The 27354-nt window shown below is 47.9% G+C and overlaps 1 protein-coding gene across 2 annotated transcripts in view; it reads right to left on the bottom strand.

The window, feature by feature from the left end:
- TDRD1 (tudor domain containing 1) overlaps positions 1–27354 on the bottom strand; it is a 1954313-nt gene that overhangs the window by 771141 nt on the left and 1155818 nt on the right. For both annotated transcript variants that reach the window (XM_086922877.1, XM_086922878.1), the window contains exon 16: positions 1456–1575. In XM_086922877.1, the coding sequence (XP_086779003.1) occupies positions 1456–1575 (120 nt within the window). The remainder of the gene's footprint in view (positions 1–1455; positions 1576–27354) is intronic.

The raw sequence follows: 27354 nt of genomic DNA, 5'->3' as shown, positions 1-27354 counted from the left end.
GACGTTCATGGAGAACTACTGCCTTGACAGTGAGGTTTAATGGGAAGTTAGGCATCAGTACACTTTCTCAGACAATTTGTTTCATGCTGCACATCTGAGGGTATGGATGGAGAAAGATACAAACCGACATCCGCACATAGGGTAGTGCTTACAAATTGTTCTGCCATGTTAATTTCAGTACGGTATGAGTTATAGCTGAGCTCTAGGATGCCACCTATACGAAAATTGAAGCATTTCTGAAACAATTCTTCAGATCAAGTCTGGCTAAATGGCATCACCTAAAAGTCAAGACTCTGTTACATTTCGGTTCACCATTATCTCCTACGCTGACGACACCCAGCTGATCCTCTCCCTCACCAAAGACCCTAACACCGCCAAAACCAATCTTCATGAAGGCATGAAAGAAGTAGCCGAATGGATGAAAAACAGCCGCCTAAAACTTAACTCAAACAAAACGGAAGTTCTCATCCTAGGATCTTCCCCCTCTGCCTGGGACGACTCATGGTGGCCATCGGCCCTGGGCACAGCACCCATACCCACAGACCACGCACGTAACCTGGGCTTCATCCTAGACTCCTCCCTCTCGATGACCAGACAAGTGAACGCCGTCTCATCCTCTTGCTTCAAAGTACTCCGTATGCTCAAAAAAATCTTCCGTTGGATCCCCACCGAAACAAGAAAGACGGTCACCCACGCACTGGTCACTAGCCGGCTGGACTATGGAAACACCCTCTACGCCGGTACCACAGCCAAATTACAGAAAAAACTCCAACGCATCCAAAATACATCTGCCAGACTCATATTGGACATCCCTCGCCAAGCTCACATTACGGGCCACCTGAAAGACCTCCACTGGCTTCCCGTCAACAAGAGAATAACGTTCCGTCTCCTCACCCACGCTCACAAGGCGCTCTACAAACTAGGACCCAAATGCCTCAACACACGACTGTCCTTCTACACACCTACCCGCCAACTAAGATCCTCCAACCGAGCGCTTGCCGCAGTTCCGCGCATCCTCAGATCCACCATGGGAGGAAGATCCTTCTCCTACCTGGCGGCCAAAACCTGGAACTCTCTCCCCACTCACCTCCGCCTCACACAGAACCACATTTCCTTCAGTTAGGAACTTAAAACCTGGCTATTCGATAAATAATGCACCCACTCCCACAAGCGCCTTGAGACCCTATGGGTGAGTAGTGCGCTATACAAATTCCTGAACTTGAACTTGAACTTCCTACTTTGTGGATTACCACTCACTGGTTAGAGAAGTAAAGCACCACTAGTAATTTCTCTTCACAACATCCATATAAATGCAGATAATACTGTTACACATATAAACAGCCAACGTTGAGTTGGCCTGTTATTTATCCATATATATCTTTTTAATTGCACAAATGAAAGAAAAACAAGAATACTTTCATAATACACTTGAACTCTGTCAAAAATAAAATGTACCTTCTTCTCTGTAGATCTGACAATAGAATTCACCAGGATTGTAGAGCAAGCACACAGTCACTTCTGTTTGCTTATTTAGAGTAAGCTCAGCCCAAGTCCAGTCTTTCTCTCCAACTTGGCCTAGGTTTAATATAAAAAAAGAAATGCATTAACCACGAGATGTTTGCAAAAATTTACCTAGGTAACACTTCCAAAAGAAATGGTCAACAAATATCATGGTATTAAAACCTCATTTTAATGTGCAGACATGATAGCTTTCACATTTTGTTGCCTATACGACTTAACACACTTCAGGCACTGAATAGGATAAAAAAACTCTCATAAATCTGAGCTGGAATACCTGAAAGTGTACCTCCACCACTGAGGTCTTTTAAAGTGATTCACAAACATAAGGCTTTCAATGGTACAAGAAGGTAAAGTACACGTTACTTACCTTCAGTAACACCTTATCTGGTAGAAACTATCTAGTCACAGATTCCTTGCCTTAGAATTATCATCAGGTGTCAGACTGGAGGCAGAATTTCTTTAATAAGCAATACCCCTACGTGACTGTCGGTGTCGTCCTGGGTTCCGCGTGGTGCAGTAGGCCGGGCCTGATGTGATGTGATGTGCTGTGCTCAGGCCTATACACATGCCACCCGAGTGCACTGACAACAGTTTCTTTTCATGACTTTTCATGCCTGGAGCGCTGAGCCACAACGAACACGGACCACTAGCGTGGAAAACTATGGCCCGAAAAGGGTAAATCCCTGTCCTTAGAAATCCATTCGCAGAGCGGGGAGGATGGATGGGATGGTAAGAAATCTGCGGCTAGATAAGAGTCTCTACCAGACAAGGTGTTGCCGAATGTAACTTATTCAACTGATACCGACTTCTAGTCACAGATTCCTTTCCTTAGAATAGATACCAAAGCAATAATTGTCAGGAGGAATGTCTGTGGACCAATTTCATTGGAGGAAGCCCAGCAGGAATTAACCGTCAATATGCGCGTCTCAACAGACCTGGTTTTCCAGGCAGCAGTGCTTTGTGAATGTGTGCAAAGAGGCCCATGGTTCTGCCTGCCAGATGTCCTGGACCAGAACTCAGCAAGCTAACGCAGTTGTTCCAGCTTTAACTCTGGTGGAATGAACACAAAAAATCAGAAGGGGTTTGCTGAATCAGCTCAGATGAAGATCAAGAGATACCTGGAGGCACCTTGACACCCTGCCCCCTCTCTTAAGTCTGAGAGTGCAGCTGGAACGACTGTAGGAACGGGATCCGCCTTCCAACTTTAACCGGTCACGTCAAAGTCTTCTTGTGTTCGGTGACGTAAAGTTTGGCCATATGGCCTAGTATGGCTTTAAGTTTCATCTTGATGCCGTCATCACAGGACCTGAATTCATGCTCTGACCCTAAGCACCAAAGGCAAACTTAATAAAGGAGCATCACAGACGTGTTTTCAACACATAGGAGACCAAGTAAAAGCTCTGGATCGATAGCAAGAAGGAACACAAATTAGCAAATATTGGTTGTGGTTCTATGCAACTATGTTTGTCCCTTCCTGAGCATAACTAAATGAATGAATGAATAAATGAAATCCGACTTATATCGCGCTACTTAGTCCAATGGGCGTCAAGGCGCCTAATCCAAATGCCCGTGATATCCCCGGAGCATGCTTACTGGTAGGCCTTGACAAAACACCACGTTTTTAATATCCTCGGGGAGGGAATTCCACAGTCGGGGGGCCACAGTGGCAAAGGCCCTACCTCCCCATCTGACTTTCTTGATACGAGGGATACACATAAGATTCCTATTGGAGGAACGAAGGCTCCTGCTAGGGGTATAACAAGTTAGCATTAAATGGCTCCTTCTCACAGGACAAAATATGGAACACAGTATGAAAAGTAAAAAGTAGAGAAAATGTTGGTGGAAATACTCCTACAAAAACAAAGGATTTGTCAAGAAACTCTAGTATTCATTGAGGTAAATTCCCCTATCTTAGGCTGCATAGAGAGGCTCCTGACAGTGCTTCTCAGGAGTGCGGTCCTACTCTGCTCTCTGTCGGAGGGATGGTCAGGATACAGACCAGTGGCAGCTTCAGCTGAGATGAAATGGAAAGAGGCAGAGACGGTGTGCTGAGGTTCTTGTGGTGACAGTTCTAGGAATAGGGAGTGCTGCTTTTCTAAAAAAGAAGTATGGTCTGGAAGATGGTTTACTGCTCTTTTCTCAGTGGATGATGGGATGTTTCTCCTCTCAGATGGTATGCTGCTTTTCATTCTCTGTAAGCTCTGGTAGGTCATGTGCAGCTCTGCTCTCACTGTGTTGCTCTGATTATTGGCTCTAAGGGGGACTTCTAGCAGGTGGCATCTAGCTTCAAGGTCACTTGAATGGTCCATGAGCGGACCAAGGGTGGAGGACTCAGGTAAAGGAGTACCATTCAGCAATCAAATCATGAGATACTGGAGCAAATGTTTAAAGAGAAAAAGAACGGAGCAGGGGAGGGCAGATACAGAAGACCCCACCAGAATAGGCCAATAGAGAAGCCTGCGCCATGTAGAAAGATACGGGCCCACAGTGCTAAGCGGAAGATGCAGGAACAGCCTGACGACGGGGAAAGGGGAAGAATCAGGTGCCAGCCAGGGAAAAACAAAGGTGCACGCCAAGCTCATCAAGACCGAGGGGCAGGCACAAACAGGACCAAGACACAGTCAGAAAGTACTTGTTTCAAGGGTGCTCACCAGGCATGGAAGTTAATGGAAGGTAACACAGCAGACCAGGAAAAAGACACATATTAATCTATGATCTGGGTCAGAGAGGGGACATGAAACAAAAAGCACTGGTCCAGATAGACAGCGCAAAGAGGCATGGCACCACTTACCGGCACGCTGAAGTATTGGTTGAAAGTTTCTGCACTGAGACTGGCGCCTGAGGAATTTTGACAACGGGGTGGGGAGGGAGTAGGAGGGAGATTTCAGGCATGGCTTGTGAGGTGGCAACCCATCTGTGCCTTATGCCATGAAGGCGAGGCTGTTACTAACTTAAAGACTGAAAACGAATATGCTACTTACCAGTATGCATCTGTTCTTGGCATGTAGGGCTGCTGACATTCATATCTGTGCATAGATCGCCGCCTAGTGTTGGGTCCGGATGATTGCACATTGTTGTCCTGGAAGAGTCTTCGAAGTATCACGAGATAGGTGGCTCCTCCCCTGGACTACAGTGCGCATGGGCATCCTCTCCATCCTCAGATTGTTTTTCGCCATTGTGGCAGAGATGGAGTGTAATACAGTGAGTGATGTCCATGCTACATAGTAATTCCGAATGATACAGCTGCTACAGGCGCCGGGGAGGAGGGTGGGCGATATGAATGTCAGCAGCCCTACAGGCCAAGAACAGATGCATACTGGTAAGTAGCATATTCGGTTTGAGGCTTGTAGGCTGCTGAATTCACATCTGTGCATAGATTACATAGCAGTCCCTCCTGTTAGCGGCGGCTGCCCGTGCCATCTGCAGCAGTCTGAAAAAGAGTTTTGAGAACAGCCTGTCCTACAGCTGCCTGCTGTTTAGAATGCACATCTACACAGTATTGTATCGTAAATGTATGTGTGGTGGACCAAGTGGTTGCCTTTCATATCCCTTCTAAAGAAATATTCCCCAGGAAAGCCATGGACGCTCCTAACTTAGGTGTGGAGTGTGCTCGTGGTGGAATGGTTAGTGTGCGTTTAGCCTTAGCATAGCAAATCTGTATACACTTAACGATCCACCGGGCTGTCCCTGCTTTGGAAATGGGGTTGCCTTTGTGTTGTGGAGAGAAGGCAACAAACAGCTGTTTTGTTTTTTGAAATAATTTGTTCTGTCTATATAGTACATTAGAGCCCTTTTGACATCTAACGTGTGTAGGGATCTCTCTGCGACATTTTCTGGATTAGGAAAGAAAACTGGCAGTTCCAAGGTCTGGTTCATGTGGAACTGCGAAATCACCTTAGGCATAAATGTAGGGTTGGTGCGTAATACAACTCTATTTGCGTGGACCTGTATGAATGGCTCTTGAATGGTTAGGGCCTGGAGTTCACCAACTCTCCTCAGTGAGGTAATGGCTACTAGGAAAGCAACTTTACAGGTCAGAAATTGAATCTCACAAGAGTGTAGAGGTTCAAAAGGTGGTCCCATCAATCTGGTGAGGACCACATTCAGGTTCCAGACTGGTGACGGTGGGTGTCTGGGAGGGATCACTCTTAAGTCCTTCCAGAAAAGCCTTAATGGCAGGCACTCTGAATAATGAGAGGTGCTGCCTGTTCTGAAGATAGGCTGCTATGGCGGATAAATGTATATGAATGGAACTGTACGCTAGATTACATCTGTATAAATGCAACAAACAGATAATGTTTTGAATAGATGCATCCAGTGGGTTAATGTCATTGTTGCTACAATATAGGACAAACCTTTTCCATTTTGCCGCATAGCCTGCTCTGGTTGTGGGCCGTCTTGCCTCCTTGATGATATCCATACATTCTGGCGGCAAGTTGAGGTAGCCAAATTCTAGGACTTCAGGAGCCAGATCGCCAGGTTGAGCTGTTGCGGGTCTGGATGCTGAATGTCGCCATGGCTCTGCGTCAAAAGCCTGGGTGTGAGGCGTAGCCTTTGATGCGGTACCACAGATAGTTCTAGAAACGTGGTGTACCATGGTTGGCGTGCCCACATTGGAGCAACCAGGATGAGGGTCATCGAGTGTTGCCGTAGTTTGCGTGCCCCCAGCGGTATTAAAGGTGTTGGGGGAAAAGCGTACGCAAATTTGCCTGACCAGTTCATCCATATCGCATTGCCCTGCGACTGTGGATGCAGGAACCTTCTTGCGAAGCTTTGGCATTTTCCCTCGTGGCGAACAGGTCTATCTGTGGATGACCCCACTGCTGGAAGTACGGTTGGAGTACTGATGGATGTATCTCCCACTCGTGCATCTGATGGCTGTGTCTGCTGAGCAGATCCGCCATCTGGTTGTCCTTGCCTGGGAGGTGTTCCGCCATGAGGAAGATGTTCCTCTGAATGGACCACTTCCACATGCTCTGAGCCAGATGAGACAACTGTGGAGAGTGTGTTCCTCCCTGCTTCTGTATGTAGTACATGGCAGTCATGTTGTCCGTCCGGATCAACACGACTTTGTTGCACAAGTGTACCTTGAAAGCTTTCATCGCCATGAAGATTGCCATCATTTCCAGAAGGTTGATGTGCATCTTCTTTTGCTGTGCTGTCCATAGTCCCTGCACTGTGTAGTGGAGTACATGAGCTCCCCATCCCTGGAGAGACGCGTTAGCCGTCAGTACAATCTGTGGCACAGGCTCTTGGAACAGTTGACCCTTGCAAAGGTTTCTTGAGTTCCACCAATGCAGAGAGTTGAATGCCCGACCGCTCACCAACACTAGGTCTTTTAACTGCCCTTGAGCCTGATTCCACTGACGTGCTAAGCACTTCTGAAGTGGACGCATGTGTAGTCTTGCGTGCGGGACTATGAAGATGCAGGAGGCCATCATGCCTATCAACTGCATGAACACTTTTGCTGGAAGCGAGTGTTGAGGTCTGAATTCTTGTATCAGCAATTGCATGCTGTTTATTCTCGCTGAATTTGGCTGAGCTTTGGCTGCCAGAGTGTTTATTGTCGCGCCCAGGTACTGTCGCACGTGGGCGGGCTGAAGATGTGACTTCGGATAATTCAGTGAGAATCCCAGACTGTGAAGAAGATGAATGGTGTGGGACATGTGTCTGGTACACTGCTGGGCCGTCTTTGCTTGAATAAGCCAGTCGTCCAGATAAGGGTAGACATGTATGTGCGGTCTCATGAGGTGTGCTGCTACTGTTGCCTCTATATTGCCTCGCATAACCTGCAATTCCAATTTCTGTAACCTTCTGTTATGCATTCCACATCAAGTGTTACTCCTATCCCAATCGCTGACTGCATCCGCTGCTCCAGCAATCAGGCTCCGGCCTGCTGTAAAGCCCTCCCTTGTACTATCCCCGTTGCTTCCTGTTTGTCAGTGTTGCCTCAGTAACATCAGGACACGCCCCCAACCCCGCCTCCCCTGCCGATTCGACCCCGCCCCCGGCCTTCGGCTTCTTGATTTAGATTGAGGCATCGAACCTTCCCACTTAGTTCCAGCATTAACTGCTAGCACTCCACAACCAGAAGAGCCCTAATCGCCCTCCGCCGCCCTGATTCATACAGGTACGCCCAGGACACGCACACCCCGTGCGATCTCCTTACCATGCAGTTTAATGGGCTCTCACGCTACTGGCATTTTCTTACCCCCGCTACTTTCCTTTCTCACAGGCGCCGCACGTCCCGCCCGCTGATCAGATTCATTCCACGATCAGGTAATTCAACTGAACCTGAGACGTTTTTCTTTCCTTCCGCCCGGTGCCCTTAACTAAACCCCGCTACTGTCTCTCCCAATTGCCTCCCTGCAGCCATCGACTCTTGAGCGACTGCATGGACCTCAGCCACCCACGCGTTCCCGCTTGGGTGTCACTGTAAGTTACCAACCCCCTCCTGCGCTCCTTCACCGCCACCTGCCTTTATTAATATCTTCACCCTACCCTTTCACGACTCAGTGCCTGTCTTGCACCAGCCACTCAGCCACTCACGGCTCATTCAATTACAGTGTCTCATTGGCCATTGGTTATCTCCCAATGCTCTAACTGTAATTCATGCCACACCAGCAGTCCTTTGTTATTGGCACACACCCTAGTCACCCCCTACTCTCCATTCCGCGCTTCCTTCTAATCACGTCACATCCATGCTCAGTTGCTCACTGCTCTAGTTCTAACTCATGCCTCACTAACACGGTCTGCTCATTATCAGTGTACACCCCCCACCCCCCTTCACCACCACCCCCTCCCCGCGCTTCCGTCCCCGGTCCTCTTCTCAATTGCCCTTCTCTCCCCCACAGCACTGATTCCATCGACAACCCTGTCCTGATGACGATCCCCGACTAATGGGGATCGAAACGCCGTCGACTCTACAGCATAACTATATGACGCATATTACGTTTTGTGCTCCTTTTTAAATTTATACAATCTTGTTTTAAGTGATTACAACTTGATCTTGTGGAGCCATTATTGATGTACAACTTGTGTTTATGCGCCGATCACGCTGTTCACTTTAGCACTTGCACCTTCACAATCACCAACTGTATATATCACCACGCACCAAGTGCCACTGGGTTGTCACATGATCTGTTCTGTACAGTGCTGTTTAACTGTATTGCCATGTGAAAGACCTTTCCCTGTTTCTATTGGTGAATAATACCGCCTTTTTTTCAAAAAATTCTAGTGACTCCTTGTTCCTTATTTTGTAATGCAAACTGCATACATTGTTTAAATTGCCCTTGCATGATACCTGTTGGGAATTGTTTTTGTTTACCCTACTGTCGCCAGGCACTTTGTGAACACCCTGGGTGCCGTCGCTACTCCGAAAGGGAGGACTTTAAACTGATAATGTTGATGTTGGATAGTGAACCTGAGATACTGTCTGTGTGATGGGTGTATGGGTATATGGAAATATGCATCTTTCAGATCCAGTGTTGCGAGGAAGTCTCCCTGACTGAGTAACGGCAGAACTTGCTGTAAGGTGAGCATATGAAAATGCTCTAACAGAATGTAACTGTTTAGAGGCCTGAGGTCCAGTATAGGTCTGAGAGACCCGTCCTTTTCGGGTATTATAAAGTACAGAGAGTACACCCCTGAGCCTTGGTCTTCTACAGGCACAAGCTCTATGGCCCCTTTTTGCAGCATGCTGATGACCTCCTGCTGCAAAAAGTGTAAGTGCTCTGCGGACATAGGACGGTGTCTTGGTGGGATGTTGGGTGGAGTGGACGTTAATTCCAGACAATACCTGTACTGTACAATGTCTCTCACCCACCTGTCTGTGGTGATGGACTTCCAGACTGACAGGAACTGTTGTATTCTCCCCCCGACAGGTGTTATATGGTCGGGGGGCAGTGACAGGGCGTCACTGTTTGGTATTGGCAGAGGATCTGGAACTGTTGTTTCCTCTGCCTCTGCTCTTGATGTTGTTTCCACAATATCCACCTCGGTTGTTCTTATTGTAGGTGGATTGTGTACCTCCCTTATTGTATTGTGGCCTCTTGAGGGGCCCCTAGTATTGGAGCGACGAAAGGAGCCACCCCGAAACTGCTTTGACTGCAGAGCCCCCATAGACTTTGCAGTATCTGTGTCTTTCTTAATTTTTTCAAGGGTGGTGTCAACCTCAGGTCCGAATAAGAAGTCTGGGTTAACTGGCTGATTGAGGATAGAAGTTTGTATTTCAGGTTTGAATCCTGAGATTCTCAACCAGGCGTGTCTCCTTAACATAACACTAGTGTTGATGGCCCTGGCTGCAGTGTCAGCTGCGTCTAGCGCGCACTTGATGGAAGCATTGGTTATCAGTTTCCCCTCCTGGATGAGTAGTTCTGCCCCCTCCTTGTACTGATCTGGTAGGTGTTGCAACAGTGTCTCAAGGGTATCATAATGGGACCTGTCGTATCTGGCCAAGAGTGCCTTAGTGTTGGCAATGCACCAGATGTTAGCCGCCTGCGCAGCCACTCTTTTTCCTGAAGTTTCCATAACTTTTGACTCTTTGCCAGGAGGAGGAGCATCACCTGTAGTCTGGGAGTTAGCTCTTTTACGTGCATTAGAAACAACCAATGAGTCCAATGGCAACTGTCCCCGTATACAAGTAGGATCCGCAGGGGCCGTCTATATTTCTTTTCAATCCTTGGGTTTAACACCCTGGCTCTAGTGGTGTCTTTAAAAATGTCACCAGCATGCTTAAGGACCCCTTTGAGGATGGGCAGGGTCTTGACTGCCCTTTCTGCAGTGGAAAAGGTGTCAACCAGAAAGTCTTCATCCACAGGGTCAGCATGTAGCTCGACGTCATGATTACTGGCCGCCCTTTCAATAAGGGCGTTAAAGGCAGTTGTGTCCTCAGTAGGAGACGTTTTTACACTATACACATGAGTGTCAGGGACAGTTTGCGGATCCCTTGAGTCAGCTGGGTCTGCCCATGGCCGGGCTTGATCATCGGGATCAGTGTCCACATGATAGAGGTCATCTTCATGTTCATCATCACCTGCATCCACATCTGAGTATGTTGGGGAAACATTTTGAGGTTCCTGTCCATAGTGATGGAGGGGTTCCAAAAGAGCTGGAGATGTTGTTGAAACTCTCTTTTTCTTCAAAGGAATCATATGATTCCATGGGTGTTTCTGGTATTATTTTCCTTTTGTATATGGACAGTCTACCAGTTTCTGAGTCGATGAATTGCCTCAGCTCCTGGTCTTCAGGCTCTTATGTAGCCTCCATTTCTGCCGACACTTGTTTAGTGGCGCCGACAGCTTGCTTCGGCTCGAACATCTTCGGATGCACCAAGGGTGGCAACCCGAATTTGATAGGTGTCGACACGGTCTGAACTTGTCCGACCAGCCTTGGCGTCTGGGCCTTCTTTGGATCGACCGCTATAGCCTTATCCTTGATGCATTGGAGTGACTCAGACACCTTGGCTTTGAATGGACTGGGGCGCGTCGACTCGACAGGGTCCTTGGAGCCAGTCTTCGACTTGTCCGTAGGCCTCGACCGAGGATCGATCCCGTCCTTCGGTTCGAGCCTTTTGTGAGAATCGACTCCTTCCGGCGTCGGCCTTGGTGGTTCGACGGCCTTGACCTTGGTCTTCGGTGCCCCAACCATCGGCTTGATGACCTTCTTGAGCTTTCCGGCATCAACGGCCATTTTTTTTTTCTTCGGCTTTGAGGGGTTTGATGCCTTCGAGCCGACCAGTGTCACTTGCACTTTCAGTTTCCGTTTTTGCAATGATGCTGTCGGTTTCGATTTCTTTGTATCGACCAATGGCGGTTTCGAAACCGAAGGCTCTTTAGTAATGTTCGAAGCCGGGCCTTTATGCGGGGCTGTAGAACGAGACTGTACATCTTGGGTAAGGCCTAGTGGCGATCCCTCGACCTGGGCCTTATTGAGTGCGTCATCGTCGGCCCCCGTATAGCCGGTTGGGCCTAGCTCTTCGCCTGAGCTATCTTCTACGGCCCCAAGGGCCTCCACGTCGTCTCCTACCTCCTACACAACGTTTTTGTCTTCTTCTTGCACCTCTTCGTCTTCGGCGTCATACTCGGAGTCATGGCCCGAAGCCGGATCGGAGAGGTATCCCTGATCCTCCAGATCAACGACCTCTTCGTCTTCGGTCCCAAAGATGTTCATGGGAACAGGTGCTAACTTCTATGACTCCAACCGAGCCGCGAGTCGAATCCGAAGAGTTTTCTTCGACCTGAACCGGGAACAGGCCATACAGTTGGCTTCGTTGTGGTCTGGGGACAGGCACTTGATGCACACCGGGTGGACATCGATGTGCGGGTATTTTGCATTGCAAAGGGGACACCTCTTGAATGGACTTCTTTCAATTTGATCGAAGATCGGATCGAGTGTGGAAAGAAAAACCTGTTGAGTCCTCGATGTCCTCTCGAAACAAAGGCACCGATACCGAACGAAACGATACCGACGCTGTCGAAAGCCTTTTGGCTATGTAGAAAGTTTTCCTAACTTGAGCTAAGATAGTAACATCCGAACCCAATGGTGGAAAAAAACAATCTGAGGATGGAGATGATGCCCATGTGCACTGTAGTCCAGGGGAGGAGCCACCTATCTCGTGATACTTCGAAGACTCTTCCAGGACAACAATGTGCAATCATCCGGACCCAACACTAGGCGGCGATCTATGCACAGATATGAATTCAGCAGCCCACATGCCTCGAACTAATAGGTCAGAGAGATGAATCTGGAGGCTGTATGATGCCAGACACCTTTCTGCAGTGTACTGAACAGGATTTGCTAATGTGGAGAAAAACATAGCAGGCGCAGCTGCTAAGTCAGGCCGACTGGCGATGCGCTGGTGCAGATAGACAAGCAGGTTGGTCCAGGTCTCCTCTCATTGTCAGAGCAGTTTTTAGTCAACAATTTTCTAAGGGAGATAGTTTTGGATTTTGGCTATCTGGGCCTCTTTTGCACCACTCACAAGGGTCTAGGATTGGGGACCCACCACGCGGAGGATTGGGACTCACTATGGCTGGGCCCAGATGCAGGTTCAAAATGGTAGGAGCCAATTTTGTCCCAGAGGTACTGATCAGGAGGCCAGTCAACACGCCTTCGAAGTCATTCCGGTAGTTCTGAGAATAAAAAATAAACAGGCAATTCCAATTTGAATATTCATGCAAGGCTCCTACTTCCCTCAAGTTTTAAGTTTACTTACCTCTCTGCATGGAGTTGGTTATGCATAGGTAGGGAAAACTATAGGGGCAGGAGTATGGACTTGTGGCAGCTGAAACAGAGGTGAGTGGCAGACTAATTATGCCAAACCATGGATCATTACTTCACTGACAACGAGCATATGGTAGGATCCAGTGGTAAACATAAAACTGTTTTAAGAGGTTAGGTAATCTCCTTTATGACACTAAGTGTAATGAAACAGGCTGAAAACCACCTCCTTCAGCTAGAAAAGTATACCATGACCTTGCTACCGATGGAGCAACTACATATTTTTTCGCTGGGTAACGAAGGATCAATGAGGTGGGAAAAAAGGCAGGGAAGTTGTTGGCATGGATGGGCAAGAGGGATGAAGCGGAGAGATGGGTTGAGGAAGATCAAACTGAGAACCAGGGGCCAGTCACAGATAATGTCTGCATCATGGAGGAGTTTGCCCGCCGCTTTGCTGGATTGTATACTTAGAAATTAACCTGTACAACTGAGGAGATACAAGCCTTCCTCTATGACATCCCACTCCAGGACACCAATGGCACATCACTCGATACACCGGTCAATGTTAAGTAGATACAGCATGCCCTTGGTGTGCTGCTGCCTAGCAAGGCCCCCCAGCACCAACAGCCTGCCTATAGAAGTTTATGAGTGCCTCAAAGGCTGTGTCTCCTGCCACCTCCAGCAGATGTACGAGGCAGCACTGAAGGAAGACTGTACGGTGGGGGAAGCATTCTCTGCCACTGTTGTAGTCATCCATATTGCAAGTAAGCCAGTGGACCTATGTAGCTCCTTTCAGACCATCTCTCTCCTAAATGTGGAGGTGAAAGTTTTGACCAAGGTGCTCGGGAATCACCGGTCATGAGTAATAACTGTTCTGTACACCCTGCCCAGTCAGGGTTTATGTCTGGAAAGAGTACCAAATTGACTAAGACATTTGATGTTACTAAGCATGCTGTGGTTATCTTCCTAGATGTGTCTGCATATTTGATTCATTAGAATGGCCCCATCTCTTCAGGTCCTAGAAAAAATTAACATTGGCCAGCAATACCCGCATTGGGTGAACTACTCCATTATAGCCCCCTGGCATTCTTAAGGGTGAATAGAAGAACATAACTTTCTCAGTGCAGAAAGGGTCTAAACAGAGCTTTCAGCTATTGCCTATGCCATTGGCCCTAGCAATGGAGCCCCTGGCAATATGGGTGAGAGGGGATCGCCTTATCAGTGGCCTGCATGGTATATGGAGTGGGTGGAGAAAATCTCACTGTATACAAACGATATCCTAATATGCACATCTAAACGCAAGTTAAGCATTGTTTTGGGAAATATAGTGGATTCTGCATGTACTGTGAACAATTGGTCATCTATTCTCTCATGGAATGCAGTATCATCCAGCCTATCAGGCAAGAGGAGGGCTGGGGGACACCTACTGCACTCCAAAAAGAGCTTTCAAAATCTGGGGCTCTATATCACCCTCTAACACATGGAAATTCTCAGCAATAACCTTTATGGCATCCTAGAAAAATTCAAAGCTAAGGCTGCGCGCTGGTGGACGCTGCCCCTTCCTGCTGGGCCCTGTACAAAATGATTATTTTACCTGGATTTTTATGTACTACAGAATACACCACATGCCATCCCAGATAGCGTCTTCCAAACTGTGGAAGGTGAACTAAGGCCACTACTCTGGAGTTCTGCCTTCACAAGGATAGCTCTGAACAAGCCTACCAGAGGGATGTATGAGGGGGGAATTGCACTTCCTGATCCTCTCTATCACTGGGCTAGCCAACTAGTATTATTAAATGTTCATAGAAAAAGGAAGGTGCACTTCAACGAAGTCAGTTGCGCAAAAGAGTTTTTTGAAAGTTCTTTTCTTTATTCATATTCCATCTTTTCATAAAAACGGCACAGCCAACGAGTTTTGCTCCCCTAGTGCCACTGGAACTTCGTCAGGGCTTACGCAGTGAACACTTTTGAATAGATGATCTCAATCAGTTTGGTAAGGGTCCTCACCATGAAGCGTCACCAGGCTGAAATCGTCCCAGGTGTTCACGTTCTCGAACTGGTCATACAGTCCGCATTGAAGTATATTTCCAAAAATAGTATCAGCATTCAGTGGTAATTATTTTCTTTCTATAGCGGAAGTTCTCCTTATGAGGAGCTCCGCAAACAAAAGAGGACCGGATTTGTAATTATATGCCTCAGTAGAAATGATGTAATAGCCCATATATCAAGAATCTTGCCCAAAGGTGCTAAACGATTGTAAAGATGCTGCTCTCATAAAGCGTTCAGCGGAGCAGGGCTACTGTCTCGTTAGTGCCTAAAATAGGGCACCGTTGCAGAAAACAAAGAACAGTGGGTAGAAGGGAATCTTCTTCTCCCGCGTTATGAACCGGCGTACACCTTTAAAGTGTCCGGCCCGTGATATTGAAGAAGTGAGGCCCCAGCACCTGTGATAAGGCGCGTAGGTCCGATATATCAGGTTTTTTATACACCTTTTTATATACATTTTTTTTATATTCCTTTTGGCAGCAGGTGTTGGGAGAAGTTGCACCAGCATATATTTGAAACAGACAGAATTAATGTGCTTGACCTTGGTCTGCTGCTGTGACTTTTGTATCTTTTGGTATTATTGGATGATTGGGTAGTCACAGATATGAATGAACCCTATCCTATGTAAGGGGGATAGGAAACTGATTGGGCCAGGAAGGCACTTTGTGGCCCTGTAGGGCAAAAAAAGCAGAGTGCACCAGCCGACAATTATTAGGGTGGAACTTCAAGCATTGGATGAGGCTCTAAATTGGATAGGATGGTTTGGACTCTCACAGGCAGCATCTCGCAGTTGCAATCCTGGGCTCTGCCCAAGACTCTGGGCCTCTACGGTTTCCAGAAATGGGTCCTCATTGGGATCAGTTCCTTCAGTGATGTCTAATCAGGCAGAGGTATGAAGGGGTTCCAAGATTTTTGGAGGAAGTATGGGATGCCTGAGGGAGAGGCATTAATGCCTCAAAAATTCATCAACTAAAGACATCACTGGGAGTTCCAGATACCTGAGGCCAACCCCCATGGAGGATGAAAATCTAGATGAACCCATTGGGTGAAAGGCAATATTGCTTAATACAGGAAGCTCATGAATAATCTACCAGATGCCCTGGAGGCATTGCGAGTTCTCTGGGAAAAATGGCCTCACACACCCTTGCAGGTGTCATGCATCATCGGCAATACTCCTCGTTGGGTCGGCGGTGCAATATCCAACGGGCAAAACCTCAAAGAGGGGCTCTTTGGCGGAGATCTTTTTCCAACTGCCGTATGGGTGAATTGTGGGTAAGGGGCCAGTGCTGTGTAGACATTATAGGAGTTAAAATTGGGGTTACGGGTACCAGGATCAGGTTTATTCTAGCGGTCCCTTATTCCAAATTAAAATCAAAATATAGAATAGGCTCGGAGGGAATAAATGTCCCCTGGTACGAGACTAGACTAGTGGGTATATCAATAGGTCGACATGTTTCTCGCTACTTGTACACTGACTAGCGATTCTTCAGGACTGAATATAAACAAAAAGTTTGTGCTATATTAAGCTATCTACAGAGTGCCTTTACACCTGGCTATAGAACATTATTCCAATAAGTGTAAAGGGTCAAAAAGTACATGTGTTGTGCTGTATTTGCCTATCTTTGTGGACGTGAGCTACAACAACAGCACCCGGCAGGTAGATTTAACACGGAATTTAAGAACCTGAAAACTAAGAGGTTGAACCCAGAGCTCTACCTGCCAGTCCCATTGTGAGAAGTTGGCCTGATATGCAGTGCTCACTATTCTAGTGATCACTATGTATCAGTCCAAACGACCTTTATTGATGATTGGTTGTAAGTCAACCTTATAGACCAGCTATCCTAGTAGCATGGACAAGAGCAGTCGTTAGGCTAAACTCTAGAGGGCGTGTTAAGCCAGCTGTTATACCATCACATATACCCCTTGAACACCAAGTGAAAGGACACCACACAAGTTGTTATAAAAATAAAAGGATATTTATTTATAACACAACAACCCTGGACTCTTTATGAGGACAGGGCGCTAAGCACAATACAAAACTCGTAAAGAAATACTGAAAGTCGCACAATTTACACAAATGCCCAAGGGGCACGAAAAACCATATACTATGGAAGTGGAATGCGAAATTACTAGCAGGTAAGTACTACTCTCAGAGGCTTTAGAACCGCTGGGCCTACAATGCTGAACCCTTAGATTAGAAGCAGGAGGCCTAGGGACGTCGTGTGCAGAGTGGAAACTCTCACGCGTAATGCGGGACAAAGTCTATGGATACTAGTAAATACAAAGTTAGTGTTCTCGGGCGAACCCGACTAGGTAGGTCAAAAACGAAAGTGGATCTAGACACTTAGAGAAAGGATCTACGCTGGAGCACCGTGGTACTCAGTTTATCTAGCCCAGGGTCTGCGGCTGCATAGGGTTCAAGTGTCGTCGGGAATACTCGTTGACGAACCAGGAGCCTGAAGTGGAAGTTGCTGGCAGGCGACCAGTGAAGATGTTCCGGGCTGATCCGGGGACGGATCAGTGAAGAATAGTACCTGTAAGCAGAGGGGACCAAGTTCTGAATCACTAGCCAGTGATTAGGTGGGCACCAGGATGGAACCGGACGAAGTCACTCAGCCAGGCGAAGAGGTGACACTGGATTCTGCTGCTGCACGGACCAGGGGCGCTGATGTCGACCAGGCTGGAGGTCTGCGAGCTGTCCTACGTCGGATGTCTGCTGCTGGCGATGCTGGATCCGGTGAAGGAGGCAACAAGCCTTGGCTACGGCAAGCCCACGTGGCGACATAAAATGGCGTCTGGAGTGGACACGGAGGGTCCGAGGAAGGTCCCCTTCAGGAGGAGACTGGGGCCAGTCTAGAGAAGCTAGACCAGCGGTAAAACAAACGTAGGACGTCGTCTGGAGGGTCACTAGCCAACGGGCAAGTGACCGGACAACGTAGCAACAACCCAGGAGCAAAAGACCCCACGCAGATCTGGTGGATGCTGGGGGGCTGGACTTCGGTGCTCGTGCTGCTTGGGGTTGGGGCTTCTCTTACCCCAGTGCACCCACTCGAGGGTCCCTTGGTGGTCGTTCTGGTTCAGTGTCGAGCTGGTTCTGATGATCGCCGGGTCCTCTGGTCTCGTCGCACCTAGGAATCTCAGCTGTGCTGTAGAGGTAGGTTGAGGTCAGAGAGGGCAGGGAGTCCGGGTCTCGTCGTGCTGGTCAGTCTGGTTCCGGAGGATGGACGTAGTAGCAAACCACAAGATACTTAGTTGGTGCCTGCTGCTGCAGGGTGACTACTCCTTAGTCACAAGGGGGAAATCTTGAAAAGAAGTCTTGAGTTCCTTTCGTAGAAAGTAGTTTCAGGATTCAAAGATGATCTAATCTGGAAGGGTCCCCGCTCCTACCTTTATTCTAAAGAAAGGGGCTGGTACGCGACTAGGTCCTGCCCATGGGTGGGACCAGGAAGGGGGGTGGTTACACCCCTCTCCCCTGTCCGGACTTTCCCCAGCTCAGGGGCTGGTGTGCCCCTGGAACTGGTTCAAGCCGGCATATGCACAGTGAGCACCGGGGTGCCACTTGCAGTCACCTTCCTATTCAGCTCTGCCTACCTAGGATACACAAAACCCTGTCTGGGATGGTGCTAGCACCGCCCCTGACAGGAAACCCTTTGTCCAAGCTCTCCTCGCTGGAAAGACTCCCAGCAGCAGGAGGTCAGACTTGTGTCGGTGGTGGCAGTATTTATTTTGTGATGCTGAGACTCTAGTTAACTTTAACCGGGGTTCACAGTTACACACGTCGTGTCCCTCTAGAAGGGTGGAATGCTAACCCCGTCGCCAGAATTGGCGAGGGGTTAGTATTCCAATTTGTATGACACATTACTCGACATGTTTTGATAAAGAGATACCAGAGTTGGCAAATAACCGCGAGGATTATAATGCACTTAAGAGTATATGGTATGCGTTATCATGGAACAGCTATTAGGACTTGGTTCCGCAAGCTGCAAACGGGCTCAGCTCATGCCAGAGCACCATCTCACATGATTCCAAGCACTCTGCCTTCAGGATTGTTAAGGCCTGCCATAGGAGTGACTGATAGGAATACATGTGTCCATTTTAGGGTTAGATATAGGTATATTATATCTAAAGCAAAGGGTGATTACACCACCTTGCCCCAGCTGTCGTGCAGCCAGTTGTGTCAGATTTAGATGGCCAGCCAGGGGTGGCATAATACATGCTGCAGCCCCTGGTAGGCCCTGGGTACACCTATGCCCTGAGTTACAGGGTCTGATAAGGTGGCCGAGTACCAATTGGTAAATGCACCTAAGGTACACGTCAATTTAGTGAGAGAACAGCTAGGCTGTGGGTCTGATTAGCAGGCCCACAGCCAGGGAAGTCGTAAACCAGTGAAGCAAAAAGAAAAAATCTGGGGTGATCATAGGATTGCAGACCCTACTCTCCTACATGACCCCCCCCCCCCCCAAACTTTGGGACACTAAACTAACCTTGACCAGGTGACTCTTCTTGCTACAAGTGGAAATACCTGGAGAGCCCATCTGCATTGCCATGATCAGTGCCAGGTCTATGCTCCACTGTAAAATCCATCCCCTGTAGGGAAATGGACCACCTAAGCATTTTGGGGTTTTCATCCTTCATCTGATTTAGCCACAAGAGGGGCTTATGGTCGGTCTAAATCTTGAAATGAGTGCCAAACAAGTATGGCCTCAGTTTCTTCAGGGCCCAAACCACAGCAAAGGCCTCCCTCTGTATAGCTGACCAATTTTTCTCTCTGGGGGTCAGCCTTCTGCTTATAAAAGCAATGGGCTGGTCATGACCATCAAAATTCAGCTGAGATAGAACAGCTCCCACACCCAACTCAGAAGCATCTGTTTGGACAATGAATGGTTTGGAGTAGTCTGGACTCTTTACGACAGGTGCTGTGCACATGGCCTGCTTTAGGTCATTGAATGCTTTTTGACAGCCTGCTATCCACTGAACTTTCTTTGGCATCTTTTTTACTTGTCAGGTCATTAAGTGGAGTCACAATTGATCCATAATTTCTGACAAATTTCCTGTAATAACCAGTCAGGCCCAAGAAAGCTCGAACCCGAGTCTGGGTGGTTGGAGGAGCCCAGTCCTTGATGGACTGTATCTTGCTCTCCAGTGGCTGAACCTGGCCTCCACCTACAAGGTGGCCCAGGTATACAACCTGTGTCTGCCCTATCTAGCACTTTGTGGCCTTGACAGTGAGACCTGCTGCTTGCAGTGCCTCTAACACTTTCCTCAGGTGGACCAGGTGATCCTCCCAGGTGGAACTAAAGACAGCTATATCATCAAGATATGCTGCACAGAAGTCATCCAGCCCAGTGAGAACTTGATTCACCAGCCTTTGGAAGGTGGCAGGTGCATTTTTCAAACCAAAGCGCATTACCACAGATTGATAATGCCCACCAGGGGTAGAAAATGCTGTCTTGGGCTTGGCTTCCTCAGCTAACCTGATTTGCCAATACCCAGCTGTCAGGTCAAATGTGCTTAAGTAGTTGGCAGAAGCCAATCTATCTATTAGTTCATCTGCCCTTGGTATTGGGTGGGCATCCGTCTTAGTGACTGCATTGAGGCCTCTGTAGTCTACGCAAAACCTCATCTCTTTCTTACCACCCTGGGTGTGAGGCTTTGGCACTAGAACTACTGGACTAGCCGAGGGGCTATCTGAGGGCTCAATGACTCCCAGCTCCAACATTTTCTGCACCTCTGTCTTGATGCAGTCTCTGACATGATCAGGCTGTCTGTAGATTTTACTCTTGACTGGCAGACTGTCCCCAGTGTCAACCTCATGGGTACACCAATTGGTCTGAATGGGTGTGAGAGAGAACATATGGCTAAAGGATTGAAGAACTTGTTTGCAATCCTTTTGCTGATGCTCAGAGAGGCTGCCACAAAAGAAAACACCATCTACTGACCCATCATCAGGGTTCTGAGTGAGCAGGTCTGGGAGAGGGTCACTCTCCTCCTCCTGTCCCTCATCTGTGGCCATGAGCAAGCTCATGTCCTTCCTGTCGACATATGCCTTGAGCCTATTCACATGGAGCACCCTGAGGGGGCTCCTGGGAGTTCCAAGGTCCACCAGGTAGGTGACCTCTCCCTTTTGCTCAATGATTGTGTGGGGCCACGACCATTTGTCTTTGAGTGCTGCTGGGGCCACTGGCTCCAACACCCACACCTTCTGTCCAGGCTTGTACACAGTCAGGACAGCCTTTTGGTCATGCCAAGCTTTTTGGAGTTCTTGGCTTGCCTCAAGGTTTTTAGAAGCCTTTTCCATATACTCAGCCATCCTGGAGCGGAGACAAAGTACATAGTCCACTATGTTGGTTGCAGGCTTTTTGAGAGGTCTCTCCCATCTTTCCTTCACTAAACACAGGGGTCCTCTTACAGGATGTCCATACAAAAGTTCAAAAGGGCTGTAGCCAACCCCCTTCTGTGGGACTTCTATATAAGCAAACAAAAGGCAGGGTATCAGGACATCCCATCTACGCCTGAGCTTTTCAGGTAGTCCATGAATCATCCCTTTTAGGGTACTGTTGAACCTTTCAACAAGCCCATTGCATTGTGGATGATAGGGTGTGGTGAACTTGTAGTTGACACCACATTCCTTCCACATAGCAGTCAGATATCCTGACATGAAGTTTGCACCTCTGTCAGAGACAACCTCCTTAGGGAAGCCCACTCTGGAGAACACTCCAACTAGGGCTCTTGCCACAACAGGTGCTGTAGTGGTCCTAAGGGGAATAGCTTCAGGATACCTGGTGGCATGGTCCACCACCACCAGTATAAACTTGTGCCCTGATGCTGTCTGGGGTTCCATTGGACCAACAATGTCAATCCCCACTCTTTCAAAGGGTACCCCCACCACAGGGAGTGGTATAAGGGGGGCCTTTGTTGTGCCACCTGACTTACCACTGGCTTGGCAAGTGACACAGGAGCGACAAAACTCCCTGGTATCTTCATTCATGTGAGGCCAGTGAAAGTTTGAGACAAGCCTGTCCCAAGTCTTATTCTGGCCTAAGTGTCCTGCAAGGGCAATCTCATGGGCCAAGGTAAGAAGGAAACCTCTCTGTAACAAGGGAATGACCAGCCTCCTGGTTGCACCAGGTTTGGGGTCTCTTGCTTCAGAGTACAGGAGTCCATCATCCCAGTATACCTTGTGGGTACCTGTGGCGTTCCCTGCAGCCTCAGCAGCAGCCTGCTGTCTGAGGGGTTCAAGAGAAGGGCAGTCTAACTGTGCCTTCCCCAGGTCTTCTCTGGAGGGTCCCCCTGAACCCAGAAACTCAACCTGATCAGATTCAAGTTCTTTAGGCTGTTTCCCTCAGCTCTTTGAGGTCAGCCTCCTCTGAGACTTGATCCACAACCTGGGGCAAGGGGGAGGGCAATGCCTTAACCCTACTGCTCTTCTTCTAGGAAGGTGTCTGGTCCATTGTTCCAGGATCCAGCACCTGTTTAGTGGGGCATCTTCTGGCCTGTGACCTAGTCACAGCAAGCACATGTGCTGGCAAGCCTAACATTTCCATGTGAGTCCTCTGCTCCACTTCTGACCATAGTGATGTTTCCAAATCATTGCCCAACAAACATTCAACTGGGAGGTCTGAACTAACTACAACCTTCTTTTGGCCACTTACCCCTCCCCAGGAGAAATCAACAATTGCCATACTATGGTGGGTAGTGACATTGCTGGCATTGGTCACTAGGTAGTCTGTACCTAGTATGATCTGTCCAGGGTCCACAAAGTTAGGTGTCACCATTGTGACACTGGCACAAGTGTCCCTGTAGGCCTGAGCCATTTTTCCATTTATAAAAGGTGTCTGTCTGTATGCTTAAAGTATTGGTTCTTGCATCAGGGGATATATCCACATCCCCTGTACAGACAAGGACAGCCTGAGTGAGTGTGCCAACTAGGTTGTCATATCCCTCAGATCCCAAGGTTAACCCAACTAATCCTTTGGGAGGTGCACTACCACTGCTGACTGTACTAGGGGGTGCAGGTGCCTTAGGGGCTGCAGCGGTAGGAGTTTGCCCTCCTTTCTTGGTGCACTCACTAAACCAGTGAGTTTTACTTTTACAGTATTGGCACCACCTTTTAGACTGGCCTTCTTGAGTCTTCTTTTTCTGCTGTGAACTCTGACCCCCACCCTCTTTGGTTTGTTGGGGGCCTGTCAAAGACTTCTGGTCATTTTGCTCATTCCTATTACTACTCTTTTGGTCTGCTTTCTTCTGACCACCCTGGTTCTGAGCCTGGTTCTGCTTGACCCTTGTTCTGACCCATCTGTCTGCCTTCTTTCCCAATACTTGGGGAGAGGTCAGATCCGAGTCAACAAGGTGCTGATGCAACAACTGGTTCTGACAATTATTTAAAATCTGTTCCCTCATGATCAGATTGTATAATCCTGTGTAATCAGTAACCTTACTGCCCAGCAACCAGCCTTCCAAAGCCTTAGTGTCACAATCCACAAAGTCAGACCAATCCTGAGACTGAATTTTCTGGGTATCCCTGAACAGCAACCTGTACTGCTCAGTGGTTAAGCCAAACCCATCAATCAGTGTATTTTTCAGGACTTGGTAATTGTTAGCATCCTCAGCTCTAGTAGTGAGGAGCTTATCTCTACCTTTGCCTTCAAAGGAGAGCCACAAGATAGCTGCCCACTGACTCTGGGGGACGCACTGGACAGTGCAGGCCCTCTCCAAAGCAGTCATCCATTTGTGGATGTCATCCCCTTGTTTAAAGTGGGGCACTATCTTACTCAGGTGTCTAGTGTCTAAACTCCTGTCCTTTTCTCTAGGTAAAATGCTGCCACCAGTGGGGTCTGCCCCACTCAATTTCTGCTCTCTAGCAAAGGCAAGTCTCTCTTTGGCCAGGGCAAGTTCTTCCCTTTCAATCCTCAGATTGACTTCCCTCAGGACCAAAGGTCTCAGGCTCAGCAAATTCCACCGAGTGGTGTTGGGAAATCCGTGTATGCTGAACCTAAGGCTACAGACATAGAATGTATAGGAGGGGGACATGGGCTGGACACGCAAGGATCAATGCAGGAGATACCAGTAAGGCCCCAGGGGGATTCAGAACGGAGGGGGGAGGGAGTGAGATTGATCTCCTGGAATGTAGCAGGCCTGGCAGGCAAATTTAATAATAAGGAATGGGTTGACTTTATTAGAAAATTTCATGTTATATGTGTGCAGGAGACATGGGCCCGGTGAATAATTATCACTTACAGGGGTACAAGTGCTTTTTTGTTCCCGCACGGAAAACCAGATCAGGGAGAGCAATGGGCGGTTTGTCCATTTACGTAGATTTAGACCTCCCAGGAACCTGGTCTGCCCCAGATTGGTACTCTCATTGGATTCAGGCAGTTCGGTTCCTCGGGAAGGGGTTAAGATTTTCTGTTTTTAACATTTATAACACTGAGATAGCGGACAATCATATCCCGCTACTAGCTGAACTGGACCATAGGTTGGGACAAGAAACTACATTCCAAAATAAGGGGCAGTCTCATGGGCTGCTATTAATGGGAGACTTTAACTGCCATCTTTGTCCGGCACTGGCCAAGGTAAATACAGACTGGTCACAATTCCCTATGAAGAAGGGGCCGCATTTTTCTCATACGCCTACTGGGTCTGCTCTCAGTTTGCTTCGGCTTAAGTATGACTTAGAGCACACCATTAATATGATAGATCCCCAGAAGGATGGCACACTTCCACCAACCTTCAAGGGCAGGGGTTGCTCATCTATTATAGATTTTATTCTGGCTTCGAGATCCCTGATAAATAAAATAATCAGTGTAGGGATAGAATGGAGCTGTTTCAGCGACCACAACCCTCTTGTTTTGGAGCTCACGTATAGGGTGGGCGCTGGAACCAGAGTCCATCGTACAATCGAGGAGAGGGTCACAGACCAAGGCAGGAGACAAAAATGGTCCAAAATAGACGGGGTAAAGTTTTATAAAACCTTGGGTGACAAGGGTAAATCGGCCATCAACGACTGTCTAGACCTAGAAGTCCAGGGTTCAAGGTTATTGGAAGCATTTGACCAGATTGCTAATCTGATCGACGGCCTTCTTAAGACCAGTGCGCCCATACGTAACCAGGCTAACCCCCGGTGGTTTGATAAAGACTGTTCTAAAGCACTGAGGGAGTTGAAATGCTGCCTTAAACTAAGACCAAGGGACCCTCAAAAATTCAAGGTGTGCAGAGAAAAATACAAAAAAGAGACCAAAAGGAGGAAACTTGCCCTGCAGGCAGAAGCGTGGGCAGAGTTAAGAGAGGCTGGGGAAAGAAAGGATTTAGCGGGTTTTTGGAGAATCATTAATAAACCGACCTTTCAAGAAAATGATTCCCCGGAGATAGGGGCTAACATCCTCCCGGAGCAGTGGGTCACCCACTTTAGGGGTTTATATAACCATGAGCCCGGTACCCCCGTAGAGTTACCGGTTATCCCAAGTCAGGTTCCCCCGGTAGTATTTACCCTCAAGGAGATTACTGCAGGGATGGAGGGTCTGACCAAAAACAAAGCCCCGGGCCCGGATGGAATTCCCCCTGACCTGTTTCTAAGCAACATAGAATTATGGGCCCCTCTGATGACCAGGGTCATAAATACTGCTACCACCTGTGGCCTGCCACCATCCTGGTCTAAAGCAATTATTGTGCCAATTTTCAAAAAGGGCAATAGGGACGACCCCAAGTGCTATCGGCCTATTTCCCTGATTGACGTATCGGCCAAACTTTTGGGTAGGGCAATCCTTAACAGACTGTCCGAGTGGACCGAAGAGAACAACACCTTCTCGGACACTCAATACGGGTTTAGGACAGGGAGGTCCACTAGTGACCAATGCCTGAACCTTTATATGCTGACTGTCAAATATACTTTGGCCAGTGACGAACCAATTTACATGGGGTTCATGGACCTGGCAGCAGCATTTGACCACGTCAATAGAGGAAAACTGTGGGACATGATGTCAAGTATGGGGATTGAGAGTGGTCTAATCACCATATTAAGGGAATTGCACAGCGATACCACGGCCAAGGTTCGATTCAATAGGGAGGGAGGATTGTCTGACTCTTTTCCCTGTAAGAGCGGAGTCAGACAAGGTTGCATCCTTGCCCCTTTTTTGTTCTCTCTTTATATTAACAACCTGGAGCAGTTTTTGTTGGGTTTAAAGGCAGATTCCCCAAGGGTCGGGCCGCGTCATATTCCTGTTCTGCTTTATGCAGATGACGCGGTCTTGCTTGCACGTACACCCGAAGCTTACAAATCCTGATAGATGGGTTTGTTAAGTTCATGGGTACCCTGGATCTTCCTGTTAACCTGGGTAAATCGTACGTGCTCCTGGCTGGCAAAAAACCTTCCTCTAAATTTACTTATACAATAGGCACCCATATTTTAGGGGAGGTTAAAACGTTCTCTTATCTTGGAGTAACCTTTGACGGCGCTCTGCTGTTTAACTCCCTGGTGGCGGAACGTTGTAGCAAAATGATTGCCTCCAATGGGGGCAATAGCTGGATATGGCAGGAGGCTAGGTAGATGGAGCCCGGAACAGGTGATGAACTTGTACAGCTCCGTATCATGCTCTAAAGTAATCTATGGGGCAGAAGTATGGGGCTTTCTGAACACCACTAGAATCCAGCAGGAAGAAAACAAATATCTGAAATCTATCCTGAGGGCACCACCCAGTACCGCTGGATTTATAGCTCATAGGGAGCTAGGGAGGCCATACTTGGATGACCTGATAAAACTTAGGCCAATTGTGGCCTGGTTAAAAATATGGGCTAATCCAGATGCGCATCTCAGCAGAGAAATTTTACTGGACTGCTTGAATAGGGCCAACTGTATGCGCATCCCCTGGCTTAAATACGTAAAAAACACCCTTGAAGAATTAGGTTCTGGAAACCTCTTCACGAACCCTACAACAATTTCAGCCCAGCACAAGAAACAAGTAGGGGAAATTTTCCTAGCGCGGAAAACCCAATGCAGAGCTGAGGCTGAAGGAACTAAAAAGACTGTGAGGGATCATAATCTGGTGAAGAGTGTGGAGGGTATGGAGCCTTATCTGTACCTCGTGCATAACGCACAGGATAGATTTCTAATGTGTCGTTTCAGATTGAATCTACTTCCTTTTATGTTGGCTTCACCAGCAGGTATCACCACATCATTCAGCAGAAGGGACCCTGCGGCTGCGACAACAGGTCTCCGCAGGATTCCCTTCACTTTGTCTTGCTTTGTCCCTATTTTTCTATGCCCAGGCGCAGATTTCTTGTAAATATTAAAAAAAAAGCCCAACAGGAACATGCCAGGGATGCATTAGTTTTTTTGCAAAAAGCCTCTGACCCCCTAACCTTGTGCTGTATTATGAATTTTATTAAGGTTGCGGTCCGACTGAGGCTGACTAGGGGAGAGGAATGAAATGTTTTGGAGTTTATATTTTTAAATTGTGGACCTGTATGTCGGTATTTCTATTTGTATTAACTTTGTGTATAATGGATCTTGATTAATGTTTAATGACTTTTTATCCATGTGTATATATATGTGTGCTTTTATGGTGTTTTTTT

Source organism: Lissotriton vulgaris, chromosome 5 (assembly GCF_964263255.1).
Source record: "Lissotriton vulgaris chromosome 5, aLisVul1.2, whole genome shotgun sequence".
Lineage (NCBI taxonomy): Eukaryota > Metazoa > Chordata > Amphibia > Caudata > Salamandridae > Lissotriton > Lissotriton vulgaris.
The sequence above is the reverse complement of the archived record's forward strand: the minus strand, read 5'-3'. Positions and strand labels throughout refer to the sequence as shown.